The sequence below is a fragment of the Oncorhynchus keta genome, chromosome 19, assembly GCF_023373465.1.
Source record: "Oncorhynchus keta strain PuntledgeMale-10-30-2019 chromosome 19, Oket_V2, whole genome shotgun sequence".
NCBI lineage: Eukaryota > Metazoa > Chordata > Actinopteri > Salmoniformes > Salmonidae > Oncorhynchus > Oncorhynchus keta.
The window spans coordinates 24671828-24688046 of NC_068439.1; the positions used below are offsets into that span (position 1 = coordinate 24671828).

The 16219-nt window shown below is 43.7% G+C and overlaps 1 protein-coding gene across 1 annotated transcript; it reads left to right on the top strand.

Moving 5' to 3' along the window:
• The first annotated feature begins 203 nt into the window (after positions 1-203).
• Positions 204-3738, top strand: edn1 (endothelin 1). Its single transcript, XM_035792907.2, has 5 exons — positions 204-534; positions 842-1001; positions 1111-1260; positions 1625-1741; positions 2692-3738. Exons 1-5 carry the CDS (start codon positions 474-476, stop codon positions 2810-2812), a joined length of 609 nt encoding a protein of 202 aa, XP_035648800.1. The 5' UTR covers positions 204-473; the 3' UTR covers positions 2813-3738.
• The last annotated feature ends 12481 nt before the right edge of the window (positions 3739-16219 follow it).

Consider the following 16219-nt stretch of genomic DNA (forward strand, 5'->3'; position numbering starts at 1 on the left):
ATGCGATTGTAAAGCTAATACATTGATACTTGGTCGCCATCTACTGTAAAATGTGGGCATTTACGTCTTCAGAACTTCCTTGGTCAAAACTTGGCTCGCGTCGCCGCCTGCCTCCCGGCGTCTCCATCCACAGTTCTTATCTTGGGCTGCACGTTGCTTGTCGGTGATTATTAACAAACAGCATTGTCTACGAATAAGTCAAAGGACAAAACTGTTTACACGCGACTGCAGGGGGGAGGGAGGAGGTGGTAAGTGCTTCGTATAAAAAGGGCAGAAGGTGCACATGTGGAGGCACTGACAGAACCGTGCAAGTGGAATGCTTTTGCACTCCTTTGTGAACGTACCTTGTATGCGAACCTACGCAGTTGGCACCCGTGTCGCTTTTTGCTGGCTTTTTGGAGCCTTTTCATTAAAAAGGGAATATTCCATTTTGTGAACAAGATTATTTTAACTGTACTAAAGAAATATAAAAAATGGATTTGAGAATACTTTGCTCCATGTTGTCAATGATGTACTCTGGAATTTTACATGCGGGTAAGATCTTCCAAAACGAGCCTCATGTTTTAGCAACTATTGAATATCTTGTGTTTTCAGTATTATTTGATTCACTTTTTTTAACATGAATGGCCACAATAGGCTAGCTAACAATACATATATTTTACACTCTTTAATCCTGAAGCAGCATAATGAATCCAACACAATAACTGCGCAATCGTAGTCGATAAATTACAATTACAATTACAAAGCCTATGCAATAGCATCTTATGTTATAATTTCTGGCATAGGTTTTTCAATATAATAGTATTCAATTTAGGTAATTAACATACTTTCTCCCTCACAGTCTCATCCGCTCCTATGGAAGAGGATACAGCGGCTTCCACAACAGCCACCCCGATGCCAGTTCGCCACATCAGGAACAAGCGATGCTCTTGCGCGACGTTCCTGGACAAGGAGTGCGTTTACTTCTGTCACCTGGACATCATATGGGTCAACACGCCTGAGTAAGTCACTTTTCCGACCGACAATTGATTATATGTCTTCTATTCTATTGTTACATGTAATGTAACTGGCTTGGTTACAGTGGGCTAATAATTTCGTTAATTTCTTTAGGCGCGTGGTTTCCTACGGTCTGGGCAACGCTTCCAGAAAGAAGCGCGCCATCAAGGATCCCGCCCTCTCCAAGCAGGACCCTCGCTGCAAGTGCGTCCATGAAGATGACAGCACATGTACAAACTTCTGTCAGCTTGAAATTTACCTGAGGTACAACATGTTATATACTATTAGCCCAATAACTTTTGTTAAAACATGTCAAAAACGTATTAACCTAATATTTGGGGTAATTACGCGCGTTCCACTCTGCTACTGCTATGTGGATGTTGCAACATTGTAGTTTATGATCAATAAATCACCCGTGCTTGGTATTTCAAAACGCCTTTTCTATTTATCTTGGCAATCTATTCAATTCGATTCTCATTTGAGCTGTCAACAATGCAAATCATCGTAACCTGTGTGAACAGGTTTACACCTCGTCTTGTTATTTCCCCCCCTTAAATGTTTCGAAACGATATGATGCAAACCCGACTGACTCTATGTTCATGTCTTGTGTACTTTCGCTCTTCTTCAGATATGCTGCAGCAGCAGTAACGCCAGACACAGCGATCCAGCCCGCCGTGGGCGCTGACTGTGCTGAGAGGCATCAGTGCAAACACAAGTTTGCAGCCAAGACGAGTAGGATTAAAAGGTAAGAAGAGAATTACCACAGGTCTAATTGCTAAATAAATGGACATTGTAATTATAACCTCACGAAAGATAGACGTAATCTAGCAGAGTGCATACTTTCTCCGTGGGTAAAACTGTAGAAGGATCTGTGCCGCTGTGAAGCTCAGGCGGCACGCATTGTATAGTCAATGGGGGATATAAAGACGTAATTTGAGAGAGTGCTGGCCCTCAAGCATAGTATATTATATTATGGGAGAGAGTCTCACTGAAATATGAAATGTAAGAATGTGAAAGTTTAGAAACAACAAAGAAACAGTTTTCTTTCTCTAATTTATTTATGTGATGGAATTTCCCCACTCAGACTATGAGGGCATGTATCACTTTCCCTTGCATAAATGTCATAGTGATCCCTGTAATGGAGCCTTCACCTGGCACAGCTCTTCTCATGTGGCATCAGGGTTGGAAACCTACCCCGCTCAGTCAGGCGCCAGTGTCTGCTCACATTCATAAAATGGAAACATATATGGCAAATTGCTGAGCATTTAGGTTTGATGTGTCAAAAGAAACCTGCAGGCGAGACATATGTAGGATCTTAATTTGAGCCAGTTTGTTACAGCAGGAAAATAATCCTGCAACTAGATGAAATGTGAATTACTCTGTGTGGATTATAGTAAATATACCTTTTTCATGAAGGGAAAACACAGTTTGAAATTTCAAAGTGGACTTTTAAACCTCAAATACACTACAAGTTTACATTTATTGCATTGCAAGAAAGTTCTCCTGCAAAGGGGTGACCAAATTAAGATCCTACATCTGATTGACAGGCCAGGCCAACCTTGTGGTTTTAGTATGCAAATAAACATCACCTGAATTCAACAGTCTTTATAGCCCTTCAGGGGATAAATACAGTTGTATTGAATTGAATTAAGTCTAATCATTGGTGTCTAATGGGTCTCTCCTATTTCTCTCCAGGGTGAAATACAGAGACCAAAAAGCGGTGGGCCCATCAGCTCTTCAGGCCACAGTCAAAGCTCGCTTGCTGCTGGAGAAATTGATGGTGGGACAACAACACAGGGCACGAGAAGAGAGATGAGAAGGGAGATGTCCACATACTCTGTCTCACACACAGAGAGGGCAGAGATTCATCTATCTCTCTCTATCCACCTGTCATTGGGGACTCATATGCTTTGGTCCCTCGAGATGCACTGGATGCTCCACAGGAAGCGTGCTACTGGACCCCATGTTGGCTCAGTCACGGTGTGGGTCATTAAAGGTGGTGAATGGCAGTGATGGTGGGTGCAGTGTCAGAGAGATGCCGATGGTTGGAGACACATGCAGGAGAAATGCAATGAACTTGAGTCAACTTTATTGACACCACATCCTAAAGACAAAGACGGACACTCGATGGTCCTCCTGTGTACTGTTGACACACCTTTGGACTTCAGCAGCAACCCTCAAACAGAACTTCAGATCATAGCTAATAAATTGAATGGCTGAAACTTTACTCTATGCATGCCTCTGATTATCCCTGGATTTGAGGGACAGCTACTCAACAGCATCAGAAGCACTGTTGCTGCTACAGTGTATCCTGTCCAAGGTTCTTGTGTCTGCTCTCTCAAGCAAACATTGGATTCATAGAAGATCACAATCTCATAGACTTATTGAATTGACTCTATGACCTGGCATAAGAAACACAGCTGATTGATTTCAGGCGTTATCACAGTTTGACTAAGTTTCACTACTTTTGATAACAGACCTTTCTAAATGATCTTATGGTTATCCATTAGAACTTTAGCGTTTTCTGATTATATTTGGTTCTATTTATTGCTGTCTGAGATTTCTCTATACATATTGTATAATAATTAATGCACATTGTTCTGTCCCTATGTTTTATTTATTCCATTTATTTATAGCCATATTGGCCCCATCCATGTGATAATTGTATGTCATTTCTGTGAAATGCTTTTGTCGCCAAGATACATTTGGCAAAACTTAGGGAAATAAATTGTCACACTTATTTAAAATCACTAAATCTCTCCTGGTATTCCTTCTGTTACACTCACATCACGTTTGGATTCTCAAAAACTGCAAATGAGATGGTTCAATTCAAGTAGTTATAGAGATGCATCAAAGTGGTTAGTGATTTAAAAAAAGGTGATAAAATCAGATTTATGAATAATCCTTAGAACAATTGAGTTCAGATCAGTGACCTTTCACCGAGTCTGAGCTCTTGCCTCTTTGTTTATCACCTGAATTACAGAGCAGCAGAGAAACCACAGCAGTGGGAATGGGATCTGTAGTCACAAAGCTGTTTTTACATGCAATCCACTTCACTGCTACACACAGCCAGGTAATACCAACCACAGGCAGCCTCTGAAAACTGGGGATCATCCCAAATGGTTTCCTATTCTCTATGTAGTGCACTACTTTTGATGGGGCTCTGGTCAAAAGCAGTGCACTATATAAGAAACAGGGTGCCATTTGGGATGCATGTTAGCATTGAGTCAACAGTGAATAATGAGATCCATAAAGAACAGGAATAAACAGAAGTCCTTTGAGCCCCAGTGTGCATCCCAAATGGTACCCTACTCCCTAAATAGTTCACTACTTTTGACCAGCATCAAGTAGTGCACTCTTAAGGGAATACTGTGGCATTTGTGAAGCACTCTGAGACTGTTGGGAGACCTGGGATAATGAGAGAGAAAGTGTTAAATAAAATGATTATATGGAAGCTTACCAAAGCGTGATATGAAAAATAAGGCGAACCTCAACCTTTAATCAGTGTGCTAAACCGATGCAGGCTTTACAATTTGTCAAACAGCTACAAGGGAGGATCTCTTGTGTGAATACCAGGACAAAAGTTACATGCATTGCTATCCGGGGCGGTGCAGCCAACGGGTTTCTCCACGCATCGCGCCGACAGAAACAAACATCTTTCTGGTAAGAAGAGTGGCGGGGGCGTATGCCTCATGACTAACGAGACATGGTGTGATGAAAGAAACATACAGGAACTCAAATCCTTCTGTTCACCTGATTTAGAATTCCTCACAATCAAATGTAGACCGCATTATCTACCAAGAGAATTCTCTTCGATTATAATCACAGCCGTATATATCCCCCCCCCAAGCAGACACATCGATGGCTCTGAACGAACTTTATTTAACTCTTTGCAAACTGGAAACCATTTATCCGGAGGCTGCATTCATTGTAGCTGGGGATTTTAACAAAGCTAATCTGAAAACAAGACTCCCTAAATTTTATCAGCATATTGATTGCGCAACCAGGGGTGGTAAAACCTTGGATCATTGTTACTCTAACTTCCGCGACGCATATAAGGCCCTGCCCCGCGCACCTTTCGGAAAAGCTGACCACGACTCCATTTTGTTGATCCCTGCCTACAGACAGAAACTTAAACAAGAGGCTCCCACGCTGCTTCCATCACGTGGACTGGGACATGTTTCGTATTGCGTCAGATAAAAATATTGACGAATACGCTGATTCGGTGTGCGAGTTCATTAGAATGTGCGTTGAAGATGTCGTTCCCATAGCAACGATAAAAACATTCCCTAACCAGAAACCGTGGATTGATGGCAGCATTCGCGTGAAACTGAAAGCGCGAACCACTGCTTTTAATCAGGGCAAGGTGTCTGGTAACATGACCGAATATAAACAATGCAGCTATTCCTCCGCAAGGCTATTAAACAAGCTAAGCGTCAGTACAGAGACAAAGTAGAATCTCAATTCAACGGCTCAGACACAAGAGGCATGTGGCAGGGTCTACAGTCAATCACGGACTACAAGAAGAAACCCAGCCCAGTCACGGACCAGGATGTCTTGCTCCCAGGCAGACTAAATAACTTTTTGCCCGCTTTGAGGACAATACAGTGCCACTAACACGGCCTGCAACAAAAACATGCGGTCTCTCCTTCACTGCAGCCGAGGTGAGTAAGACATTTAAACGTGTTAACCCTCGCAAGGCTGCAGGCCCAGACGGCATCCCCAGCCGCGCCCTCAGAGCATGCGCAGACCAGCTGGCCGGTGTGTTTACGGACATATTCAATCAATCCCTATACCAGTCTGCTGTTCCCACATGCTTCAAGAGGGCCACCATTGTTCCTGTTCCCAAGAAAGCTAAGGTAACTGAGCTAAACGACTACCGCCCCCGTAGCACTCACTTCCGTCATCATGAAGTGCTTTGAGAGACTAGTCAAGGACCATATCACCTCCACCCTACCTGACACCCTAGACCCACTCCAATTTGCTTACCGCCCAAATAGGTCCACAGACGATGCAATCTCAACCACACTGCACACTGCCCTAACCCACCTGGACAAGAGGAATACCTACGTGAGAATGCTGTTCATCGACTACAGCTCGGCATTCAACACCATAGTACCCTCCAAGCTCGTCATCAAGCTCGAGACCCTGGGTCTCGACCCCGCCCTGTGCAACTGGGTACTGGACTTGGAACGGGCCGCCCCCAGGTGGTGAGGGTAGGCAACAACATCTCCTCCCCGCTGATCCTCAACACGGGGGCCCCACAAGGGTGCGTTCTGAGCCCTCTCCTGTACTCCCTGTTCACCCACGACTGCGTGGCCACGCACGCCTCCAACTCAATCATCAAGTTTGCGGACGACACAACAGTGGTAGGCTTGATTACCAACAACGACGAGACGGCCTACAGGGAGGAGGTGAGGGCCCTCGGAGTGTGGTGTCAGGAAAATAACCTCACACTCAACGTCAACAAAACTAAGGAGATGATTGTGGACTTCAGGAAACAGCAGAGGGAACACCCCCCTATCCACATCGATGGAACAGTAGTGGAGAGGGTAGCACGTTTTAAGTTCCTCGGCATACACATCACAGACAAACTGAATTGGTCCACTCACACTGACAGCGTCGTGAAGAAGGCGCAGCAGCGCCTCTTCAACCTCAGGAGGCTGAAGAAATTCAGCTTGTCACCAAAAGCACTCACAAACTTCTACAGATGCACAATCGAGAGCATCCTGGCGGGCTGTATCACCGCCTGGTACGGCAACTGCTCCGCCCTCAACCGTAAGGCTCTCCAGAGGGTAGACTCGCATTAACATCTGCTAACCATGTGTATGTGACAAATAAAATTTGATTTGATTTGATGATTTGATTTAGCTTACTGCATAATTGTAGCTAGTCAGAGGTGCTTTTCATCTCCATTTCAATCAAGAAATATGTCAATTTTAAGACAATTAACTGTACATTGTAGTCCGTCTTATGAATGTTCAAGTGTTGCTTTCATTTTACAGATACTCCTATCCAGATTGATTTATAGGAGTAATTAGGGTTAAGTGCATATCTACAGATCTTTTCACCTAGCCAGCCTGGGGATTCAAACCAGCAACCTTTTAGTTACTGGCCCAATGCTCTTAATCTTTAGGCTATCTGACACCCATTTTCTGAGACAAGTGAGTTGTGACACAGCAAAATGTACACATAAACAGCTTAATAAAGCCTTTGAAGCCATTCTCTAACACCAGCCCTGGCTTTAGAGACCCACCTTCCCCCAGTCTCTCTGTTGAGACATAAAAGCCATAATTTACAGCTGGCATCTCTTAATCAGCCTTTACCAAGCCCAAAGGCCCTAGTGTCCTTGTTCCTCCTCCACAATATACCCCAAACTCCTGACACCACAGCAGATACCCCTTGCATTCCTTTTCTTTTCATTCTAATCAGCCCTTGCTATTATCCCCTCCACTGACTGCCCTGTCCTAAATGGCACCTTATTCCCTATATAATGTAATACTTTTGACCAGAGCCCTATCGGCATTATGTGGGGAAATGGGTGCCATATGAGACGCAGATTCACTACAGGCCCATAGAACTCAATAAGAGCAGTGATTGGGGCCAGTGTGTGTGTGTGTGTGTGTGGGTTATATGTAAGTTACTAAACTAGAACATAATATGTGACATTTGACCAGTGGCCTACACTAAGTGTACAAAATATTATGAACACCTGCTCTCTTTGTGATATGGACTGACCAGGTGAATCCAGGTGAAGGCTTTGATCTCTTATTGAGGCAACTTGTCAAATGCATTTCAATCAGTGTAGATGGAGGGGAGGAGACAGGTTAAAGAAGGATGTTAAAAGCCTTGAGACAATTGAGACATGGAGTGTTTATGTGTGCCATCTAGTTTCCCGTGTGTATCAAGAATGGTCCACCGCCCAAAGGACATCCAGCCAACTTGACACAACTGTGGGAAGCATTGGAGAACATGGGCCAACATTCCTGTGGAACGCTTTTGATACCTTGTAGAGTCAATGCCCCAAAAAATTGAGGCTGTTCTGAGTGCGAAAGTTTTGTACACTCAGTGTATGTTCTGTATTGAGTGGTATACTCTGTTGGATTATCTCAGGGTCCAACTTCAACAGACCCTGTAGAAGTCTATTGGTGTAACAGTATACTTTTAAACCGTCCCCTCGCCCATACCCGGGCGCGAACCAGGGACCTTCTGCACACAACGACAACAGTCACCCTCGAAGCATCGTTACCCATCGCTCCACAAAAGCCGCGGCCCTTGCAGAGCAAGGGGAACTAGTACTTCAAGGTCTCAGAGCAAGTGACGTAACCGATTGAAACGCTATTTAGCGCACACCGCTAACTAAGCTAGCCGTTTCACATCCGTTACACTGGCATGTCAAAACCTCTTAGCTAATCGGGCAATACTATGCTCGTTACACTGTGAAATTCTCACTACATGACTCCTCACTGCATGGCAGAGATCACTTACTGTGGTTTTCAGGCCATTAGGAACTGAAGAGGTTATGCCACATGCCAGCCTATAATAGCCTAGAGCCTGGAGAGTAGAACTGGATAACTCTTTGATGTCATTTTCAGCACCTCGGGCACTTTCTGCATCTTTTGCAAAGCCGAGATCACTGTGGTGAAATTGCTTTGCTTCAAACTGTCAGATTTCCCCCTTTTAAGTCTCAGCCTTGCAGTCGATGCATGTTACACAACATGTGTTTGTGGTGAGTTACAAAAAATAGACGTTTTATGTTTTAACAAAATCTTCAGCATTTCTTAAAGTCCTTTACTTCTAAACTATTCGATCCCTCCTCTCTAGTTTGTATCTGTCAATCAGATGCCGGCTACAACAGGTGCCAGAGACACTCCAAGCAAATAGAAGAAGAAAAGTCTACATTTCCTTACCAGCTCATTTAGCCAAATAACAAATCAACAGCAAACATTATGCCTCTGGCCTGTTCTGAATAACTGTCTCTACTTTGATGGTGTTTTTACAGGATTTCCTGTTGACTACAGGGGAAAGATTTATCAGAGATCAATCTGCTGATATTTACACTCTCTTGGGGAACACAAATTAACTTGATATAGATTAACTGATCAGATGTTTGATAACTGTTATGTTTATTGCGCCAGTGGTCAGTAGTGATGATCATGACAACAGTAATGATGGTGGTGGTGCCCTTTACAATTGCATTATCACCATTTAAACTTTCCAAAATCCCTCCAGCCCCTAAACCCTGATAACTCATTTCAAAAGACTCACTGGGTCTTTGTACTTTTCCATTCAGGTTCCAAACTGTGGATCTGTTCACCCAAGACAGAGAAGATGACCTTTCATGACATCAGTATGCAGAGGTTATGTTAACCCCCTAATCCTTTCTCTAAAGTGTTGCTGTGTTGTGGTGGATAGAAGTTAGTTTATCAGTGTACCTGGATGCTTAGAAAAGGTTAACAACTCGTGGACAGGCCCCGAGCCCCTAGCAGCCCTTGCAACAATGGTCCTCACCTTCTGAGCTATGCAGCCTCTCTGCACGGGACTCCCCAGAGACATTAGCTTTGGTGTAACTCATTAGGCTTTTGAATAGTTCCAGCTTCTAACATAATAGCCCATTACACCGCAAGGAATCTCCTCGACTCGACAGGAATTTGCGAGTCTATGAGGCAAACAATGGGACTGTGTGCTAGATACGTCAGGGAGGGGTGGCCAGAACTTAGCCTCAGCCGCCCTGCCCACGCCGCTCGATACCTCCACACACCCTGTTATCCAACTCCCAGCCATGCCAGTGCCAACGGATCTCACGAAACCCTGCTCGACCACAGGGACTAACCTCACTGATCCTCTATGTGCCCTGGTGCACACTTCTCGGACGTGATTATGGGAATTTGCAGACAGCTATCATTCAGCACTCTGTCAGTCAGTCAGTATGTCTGAATGCTGCAGTAATTCTCTCTCTCTCTCTCTCTCTCTCTCTCTCAGCCAAGCCCAGTCACTCTCTAGCTGTTTCCAGTCATTTCAGCTAGGAGCACAACAACTGAGGAGCAGTCCTGTGGAATATCCCTAAAACATTTTCAGAATAGTTCATAAACAGCCACAGTACTCTAATGGTGGTAATGTGAGATCAACAAGAGGGCAATGCTATCTCGTTCAAGCATTCTATGTTTTAACATGCAATCTTATGAAATGTTTGAAATAGGCAACTTCATGTTGAGCGGCGGTGTCCCGGCCACAGATAAAGCTTAGTCCTGGACAAAAAAACTATTTTGGATGGAGATTCTTCATTGAGCTTGCTTAAACTGTGTCACTGAATGTACATGATCTTTTCACATTTTTTATTTACAGGTTTTACATAGGCCATACATAACGACAGGCATTACTCATGAAAGGTTCCAGATGTAATTATTTATCATCTGTAAAGTTAATCAACGTCAGACAAGAGAATGCCTCAAGGCCTGTTATCCAGAGAGAGCAACGCCTGCCTGCCCTACCTGCCTGTCTTCTCACAACAAAAGCCCCAACCAGAGGAATTAGCTGCAGGTAGTCGTATTTTTGGATCAGGAGCGTCACGCCATAATGTTAATACCGTGTAGAGCAGGAATACCTTTGCCAAAACCACAGGTGAAGTGTAGTTCCCGGTGCAGTTTAATGTTGGAATCTTTTCTGGATCATAAATTGCTCCCAGTGGCAATTGGGTCTGGCTCCAGCAGATACTGTACCTTCTCACACCACAGATGCTGTCAGACATGCGAGATGAGACAGGATGTGGAATGGTGCCAGAGAGGATGGTGCATTACCTCCACCAACAGCAGGTGTGGTGAAATTACTTTTAGAATTAGACACTGCTAGCTAGCTAGTAGCACAGACGACAGGGGCTAGTTACCAGTATCTTTGCTAGCTAGTTAGCTAAACTACTAACCAGTGTAGCAATTTTTTAAGGTGACAGGCAGTTAATGCACAAGCAACAGTGGTTGCTTGGTTGTTGTGATCTTTGGTATCAACTTTATGTAAAAAATTATAAAAACAAAATTCATCCTGAACACATAGCTAGCTAGCTCTCCCACTTCATATGTAAAGTAAATGCTCTCCCAACGTCAACCACTACGATAGACTTAACAGGTTAACCTCTTCAACCTATGTCATTATTGGATAAAAAGACGTGCCCGTTTTAAGCGCAATATTTTGTCACGAAAAGATGCTCGACTATGCATGGAATTGACAGCCTTGGAAAGACAAAACTCTGACGTCTCCAAAACTGCAAAGATATTATCTGTGAGTGCCCCAGAACTAATGCTACAGGCGAAACCAAGATGAAACTTCAAACAGGAAATGAACAGGATTTTTGACGCTGTGTTTACTAACGTCTCCTTATATGGCTGTGAATATGCTGTGAACGAGCTTATGCGCTCTGCCGTTCATCCAAGATGTCTGCAGCATTGTGGCGTATTTGTAGGCATATCATTGGAAGATTTTGGCCATAAGAGACTACATTTGCCAGGGGGCCGTCCGGTGTCCTTTGTTTAAATCGGTGCGTAATTCCCAGTGGCAACCATTGTACCTTACGTTACAGAAGGAGACTCATACTTCCAGGAACGATACATCATTGAAGAGATATGTGAAAAACACCTTGAGGATTGGTTCTAAACAATGTTTGCCATGTTTCAGTCGATATTATGGAGTTAATTTGGAAAAAAGTTTGGCGTTTGGATAACTGAATTTTCGTTTTTTTTTTGTTAGCCAAACGTCACGCACCAAACGGACCGATTTCTCCTGCACAAAAAATCTTTCAGGAAACACAGAACATTTGCTATCTAACTGAGAGTCTCCTAATTGAAAACATCTGTAGTTCTTCAAAGGTAAATTATTTATTGAATGTTTTTGCTGGTTTTTGTGAAAATGTGGCCTGCTAATGCTAACGCTAAATGCTAATGCTAAATGCTAACGCTAAACGCTAAATGCTAGTTTGCTATGGTAGAGAAGCATATTTTTGAAAATCTGAGATGACAGTGTTGTTAACAAAAGGCTAAGCTTGAGAGCAAATAGATTAATTTCATTTCATTTGCGATTTTCATGAATAGTTAACGCATACTAATATAACACAATGGATCAGAGCTAGAGGTTGCGTGCGCACATACCGACCAGGTGTCGTCAGTACGCATCATCTGCACCTGGATGCTCCTCCCCCGTGGAGGTGTAATCTTGCTTTTCTCTCGCAACATTGAGTCTGATAAGCGTATTGGAATGAAGTGTGCATTTTGCTATCTACAGTAAATCACGCTTATATAATAGATAGATATAACTTCGGGATTACCTTTCCGAGAGTCATTTAGCACACATTGTAACACTTGTGATGCGTCCCAAATGATGGTACAACTTGGTGGTAAAACCTACAGTGTTGCTGTTTGCTTTGCTATCCTTTGTGTACAGTGCCGAACAAGCTCTCTCTCTCTCTCTCTCTCTCTCTCTCTCTCTCTCTCTCTCTCTCTCTCTCTCTCTCCTCTCTCTCTCTCTCTCCCCTACTCTCTCTCTCTCTCTCTCTCTCTCTCTCTCTCTCTCTCTCTCTCTCTCTCTCTCTCTCTCTCTCTCCCCCTACTCTCTCTCTCTCTCTCTCTCCCCCTCTCTCTCTCTCTCTCTCTCTCTCTCTCTCTCTCTCTCTCTCTCTCTCTCTCTCTCTGTAGCTCCACAGCAAATGTATTCAAAATGCTGTAATTACGGCAAGGGTTCAATCTGTATACTGAGAGCCAGGACAATTACTGGAACTAGATACTTGAAATACTAGATACGAAGTGAATAGTATACTGAAGTGTAATTAATTAATTTTCTTTACTTTCGACTCCCGTGTGCTGCATTATTCATACTACAAGTATAGGTGGATAACCTCGTCCTCAGGCTCATTTGCGACTGAGAGAGAGAGACAGTAGTTGGCTCGTTGGACCAGATTAGTAGGTAGATGATGCATGCAGGAATGATATCAATATCAGGTTAATTACAAAGATGAATCACAATGCATGCCAAATCTGCTATGTCACCACCTGTTATGAAAGTCAGTAGCCTATTAATTAGGGCAAAGTTGAGCACCTGTTATAATACCAAATGGGGTGATCAACATGCTCTGTTATGACCTCACAAAGTACAGTCTCACCTAAAGAGCTGGTGACAATCAGGACTTCTTCATGCTTTTCCTCATTGATTTCTCACAACTACCAAGACATGCCTAGGATGCGTCCCAAACAGCACCCTATTCACTATATAGTGCACTACTTTTGACCAAAGCCCTATTGAGCCCTGGGAATAGGGTGCTGGGCTCCGTATCCAAGTAGTGACCTATTTACGAAATGGGGTGCCTTTGGAACACAGCCCTAGGCTTTTAATCAGGGCATGGACGGGGCACAAGCTCAGAGCCTCCTCGATCACGCTGCCAACGGCGGGCGGCCCGGGACAACAACACTAAGAACCATGGGTAGTTGTTATGACAGGACTACTGCCAAGTGATAAACTAGTGGGTTAGACTCATTGTGTACTCTGCTGCTCAGGGTTCGTTCTTTCTCTCCTCTGTGTTCTTTTGTGTTAGTGGCCTTTCATTGTTTTGGTTTATGCCAAGGACTGTGTCACAAATTGCACCCTATTCCCTATATAGTGCCCTATGGGCCCTGGTCAATGTAGTGCACTATATAGGGAATATGGTGCCATTTGGAATACACATAAAGTGATTGTTAATGGTAGGGTTTGAATTCACAGTCCTGGCCAGGTGGTGTTGCCCTTCCATTGTCCCACAAACAAGTTGTGGTTTGATCTGACATTATTCATGATTTAGTAAGTGATAACAACTATTATGCTGTCGGTGCCTCACTAGAATGTCTACGTATACAGTCAGTAGTTCCTGGCAGCATTCAGGCAGTATTTTTGGTATCATGTTCATTTCGTGACTCATCTTTTGTGCCAACATTGTGAAAAAGAAACATGGTGAAACTGTAACATTATTTTACCATAAATCAAACAATCTTCACATTTTAGTCAACACTTATCCAGATCAACTAGGGGTCAGTGCCCTGCTTAAGGGCTCCCTGCTGCCGTATTTGACATTTCATCTCAGCCAATCAAATTACTTTGTCTGGAGATGCATTTAGGCCTGTATCAGTGGAATGCTGTATTAAAGAGGAATTTGCCACTGACTCTGAATAGACCCACTGAGAAATGTGTCAGTTCCTCTGATTATTTCAGATATTGGAGCAGAGATAGCTGTTCAATTTGGAGCAGAAAGGTAGAGAGACGTAGCAAGAGCAAGAGAATGTCAATGAGGTAATTCATTAGATAGATTTAAAATGAAGAGGGTAGGCCTAATAATAAGCTTGGTCCTGTAACACTTAATGAGGGTTCAGAGGAAGGTCACAAGTTTGTGACACTCAGATCCAGAGGGAGCCAGGGAAAGGAAATATGGGAGTAACAACAATACGGGTGCTGGGTTGGAAATGCGATCTATAAATACTGGCTCCTTCCAGGAATGATGGGTGTGTTGACATCTATGCACTGCTACAAAGAAGATGCACCCGGGATGTAAACATCAAACCGCTTTGATCTGATTTGTGCAGGCCTAGGTCAAATATGTAAGCTCTGCAGGCCTTTTACTACAGGTCTGTACAAAGTGCAAAGCCCAGAAAGGGTGTAGCTAGTTTTCTATGGATGAACATTTTGTTGACTACAGCTTATGAAGATTGTAGCCTTGGTGATGTTCTGTAGATGCTATGCTACTTACTGCCTCTGAAGCTCAAGGATCTTTGTATGGGAAACTGGTGTTTAGTTGCCTAAATATTAACAATACGTTGACGACAGCCATGAAAAACATGCTTAACATTAGATTTTTTCCCATGGTGATGTTCTATTTATTTATTTATTTCTAAAACTTTCCAAGATGGCATAGCAGTTCAGACGTCTTTTGTCCTCGTCTTGTCGTGTCCCGTATATATATATATTTACAACTTCTTTCACATACATTTTATTTTTATTTTCCATCAACTCATCTTCAAAACACTCTCCTGCAACCTGCCTCACCAATTTATATTTATAAAAAAGTATTATTTACCTCAAATCTGTAATCCTCCAAGAAGCTAGCCAGAAACTCCAAGAAGCTAGCCAGAAACTAGCCAGAAGCTAGCCAGAAACTAGCCAGAAGCTAGCCAGGAGCTAGCCAGAAGCTAGCCCAGAAGCTAATCCAGAAGCTAATCAGAAGCTAGTTCAGAAGCTAGTTAGCTTCTTTACTGGCAAATCGTTAGTATTCAGCTAACCACGGTTTGTGGTCATCAGCTATCATTTAGCTCGAAAATCTATCGCCAGCTTTGTACGGCTCGGAACGGAACATACCGGAACAATTTTTCTCTCCATGTCCCTGGATTTCAACTGCTCTCTGGACATTCATACCTGGATCTCACAGCTAGCTAGCTGCTATCCGTGTGACTATCGGCTTTCGTCGATTCCGGAGCAAACATCAATTATTCCGGAGCTAGCCAGCTCCGTCAATCACTCCTGAGTTCCATCAATCACTCCTGGGCTGCAGTCACCTATCCGGACCCGTTTTACTGCCTACGCGGAGCCCCACCGGGCCTTCACAACTGGACTGCCGACGTTATCTACCCGAAGGAGTTATCCGGCTGGCTCCTCCGTCGCGACGTTACCTGAACGCCCATCTGTGGCCTGCTAACCGTTAGCTGTCTTACCGGCTGCTATCTGAATAGAAAATCGGACAATTTATTTATTTTTATTATTAAATGGCATATATTATTATTATTATTATTATTATTATTATTTACATTTACATTTAAGTCATTTAGCAGACGCTCTTATCCAGAGCGACTTACAAATTGGTGCATACACCTTATGACAACCAGTGGAACAGCCACCTGCATCTAAATCTTGTTGGGGGAGAAGGATTACCTACCCTTACTTACCCTATCCTAGGTATTCCTTGAAGAGGTGGGGTTTCAGGTGTCTCCGGAAGGTGGTGATTGACTCCGCTGTCCTGGCGTCGTGAGGGAGTTTGTTCCACCATTGGGGGGCCAGAGCAGCGAACAGTTTTGACTGGGCTGAGCGGGAACTGTACTTCCTCAGTGGTAGGGAGGCGAGCAGGCCAGAGGTGGATGAACGCAGTGCCCTTGTTTGGGTGTAGGGCCTGATCAGAGCCTGGAGGTACTGAGGTGCCGTTCCCCTCACAGCTCCGTGGCGAGCACCA

What these genes read in the sequence shown, in the direction of transcription:
- edn1 (XM_035792907.2), top strand. Translation starts at nt 474, where the DNA reads ATGGATTTGAGAATACTTTGCTCCATGTTGTCAATGATGTACTCTGGA. An exon ending in CTCTGGAATTTTACATGCGG is followed by an intron (nt 535 to 841) that starts GTAAGATCTTCC and finishes TCTCCCTCACAG; the next exon opens with TCTCATCCGCTCCTATGGAA. An exon ending in CAGCTTGAAATTTACCTGAG is followed by an intron (nt 1,261 to 1,624) that starts GTACAACATGTT and finishes GCTCTTCTTCAG; the next exon opens with ATATGCTGCAGCAGCAGTAA.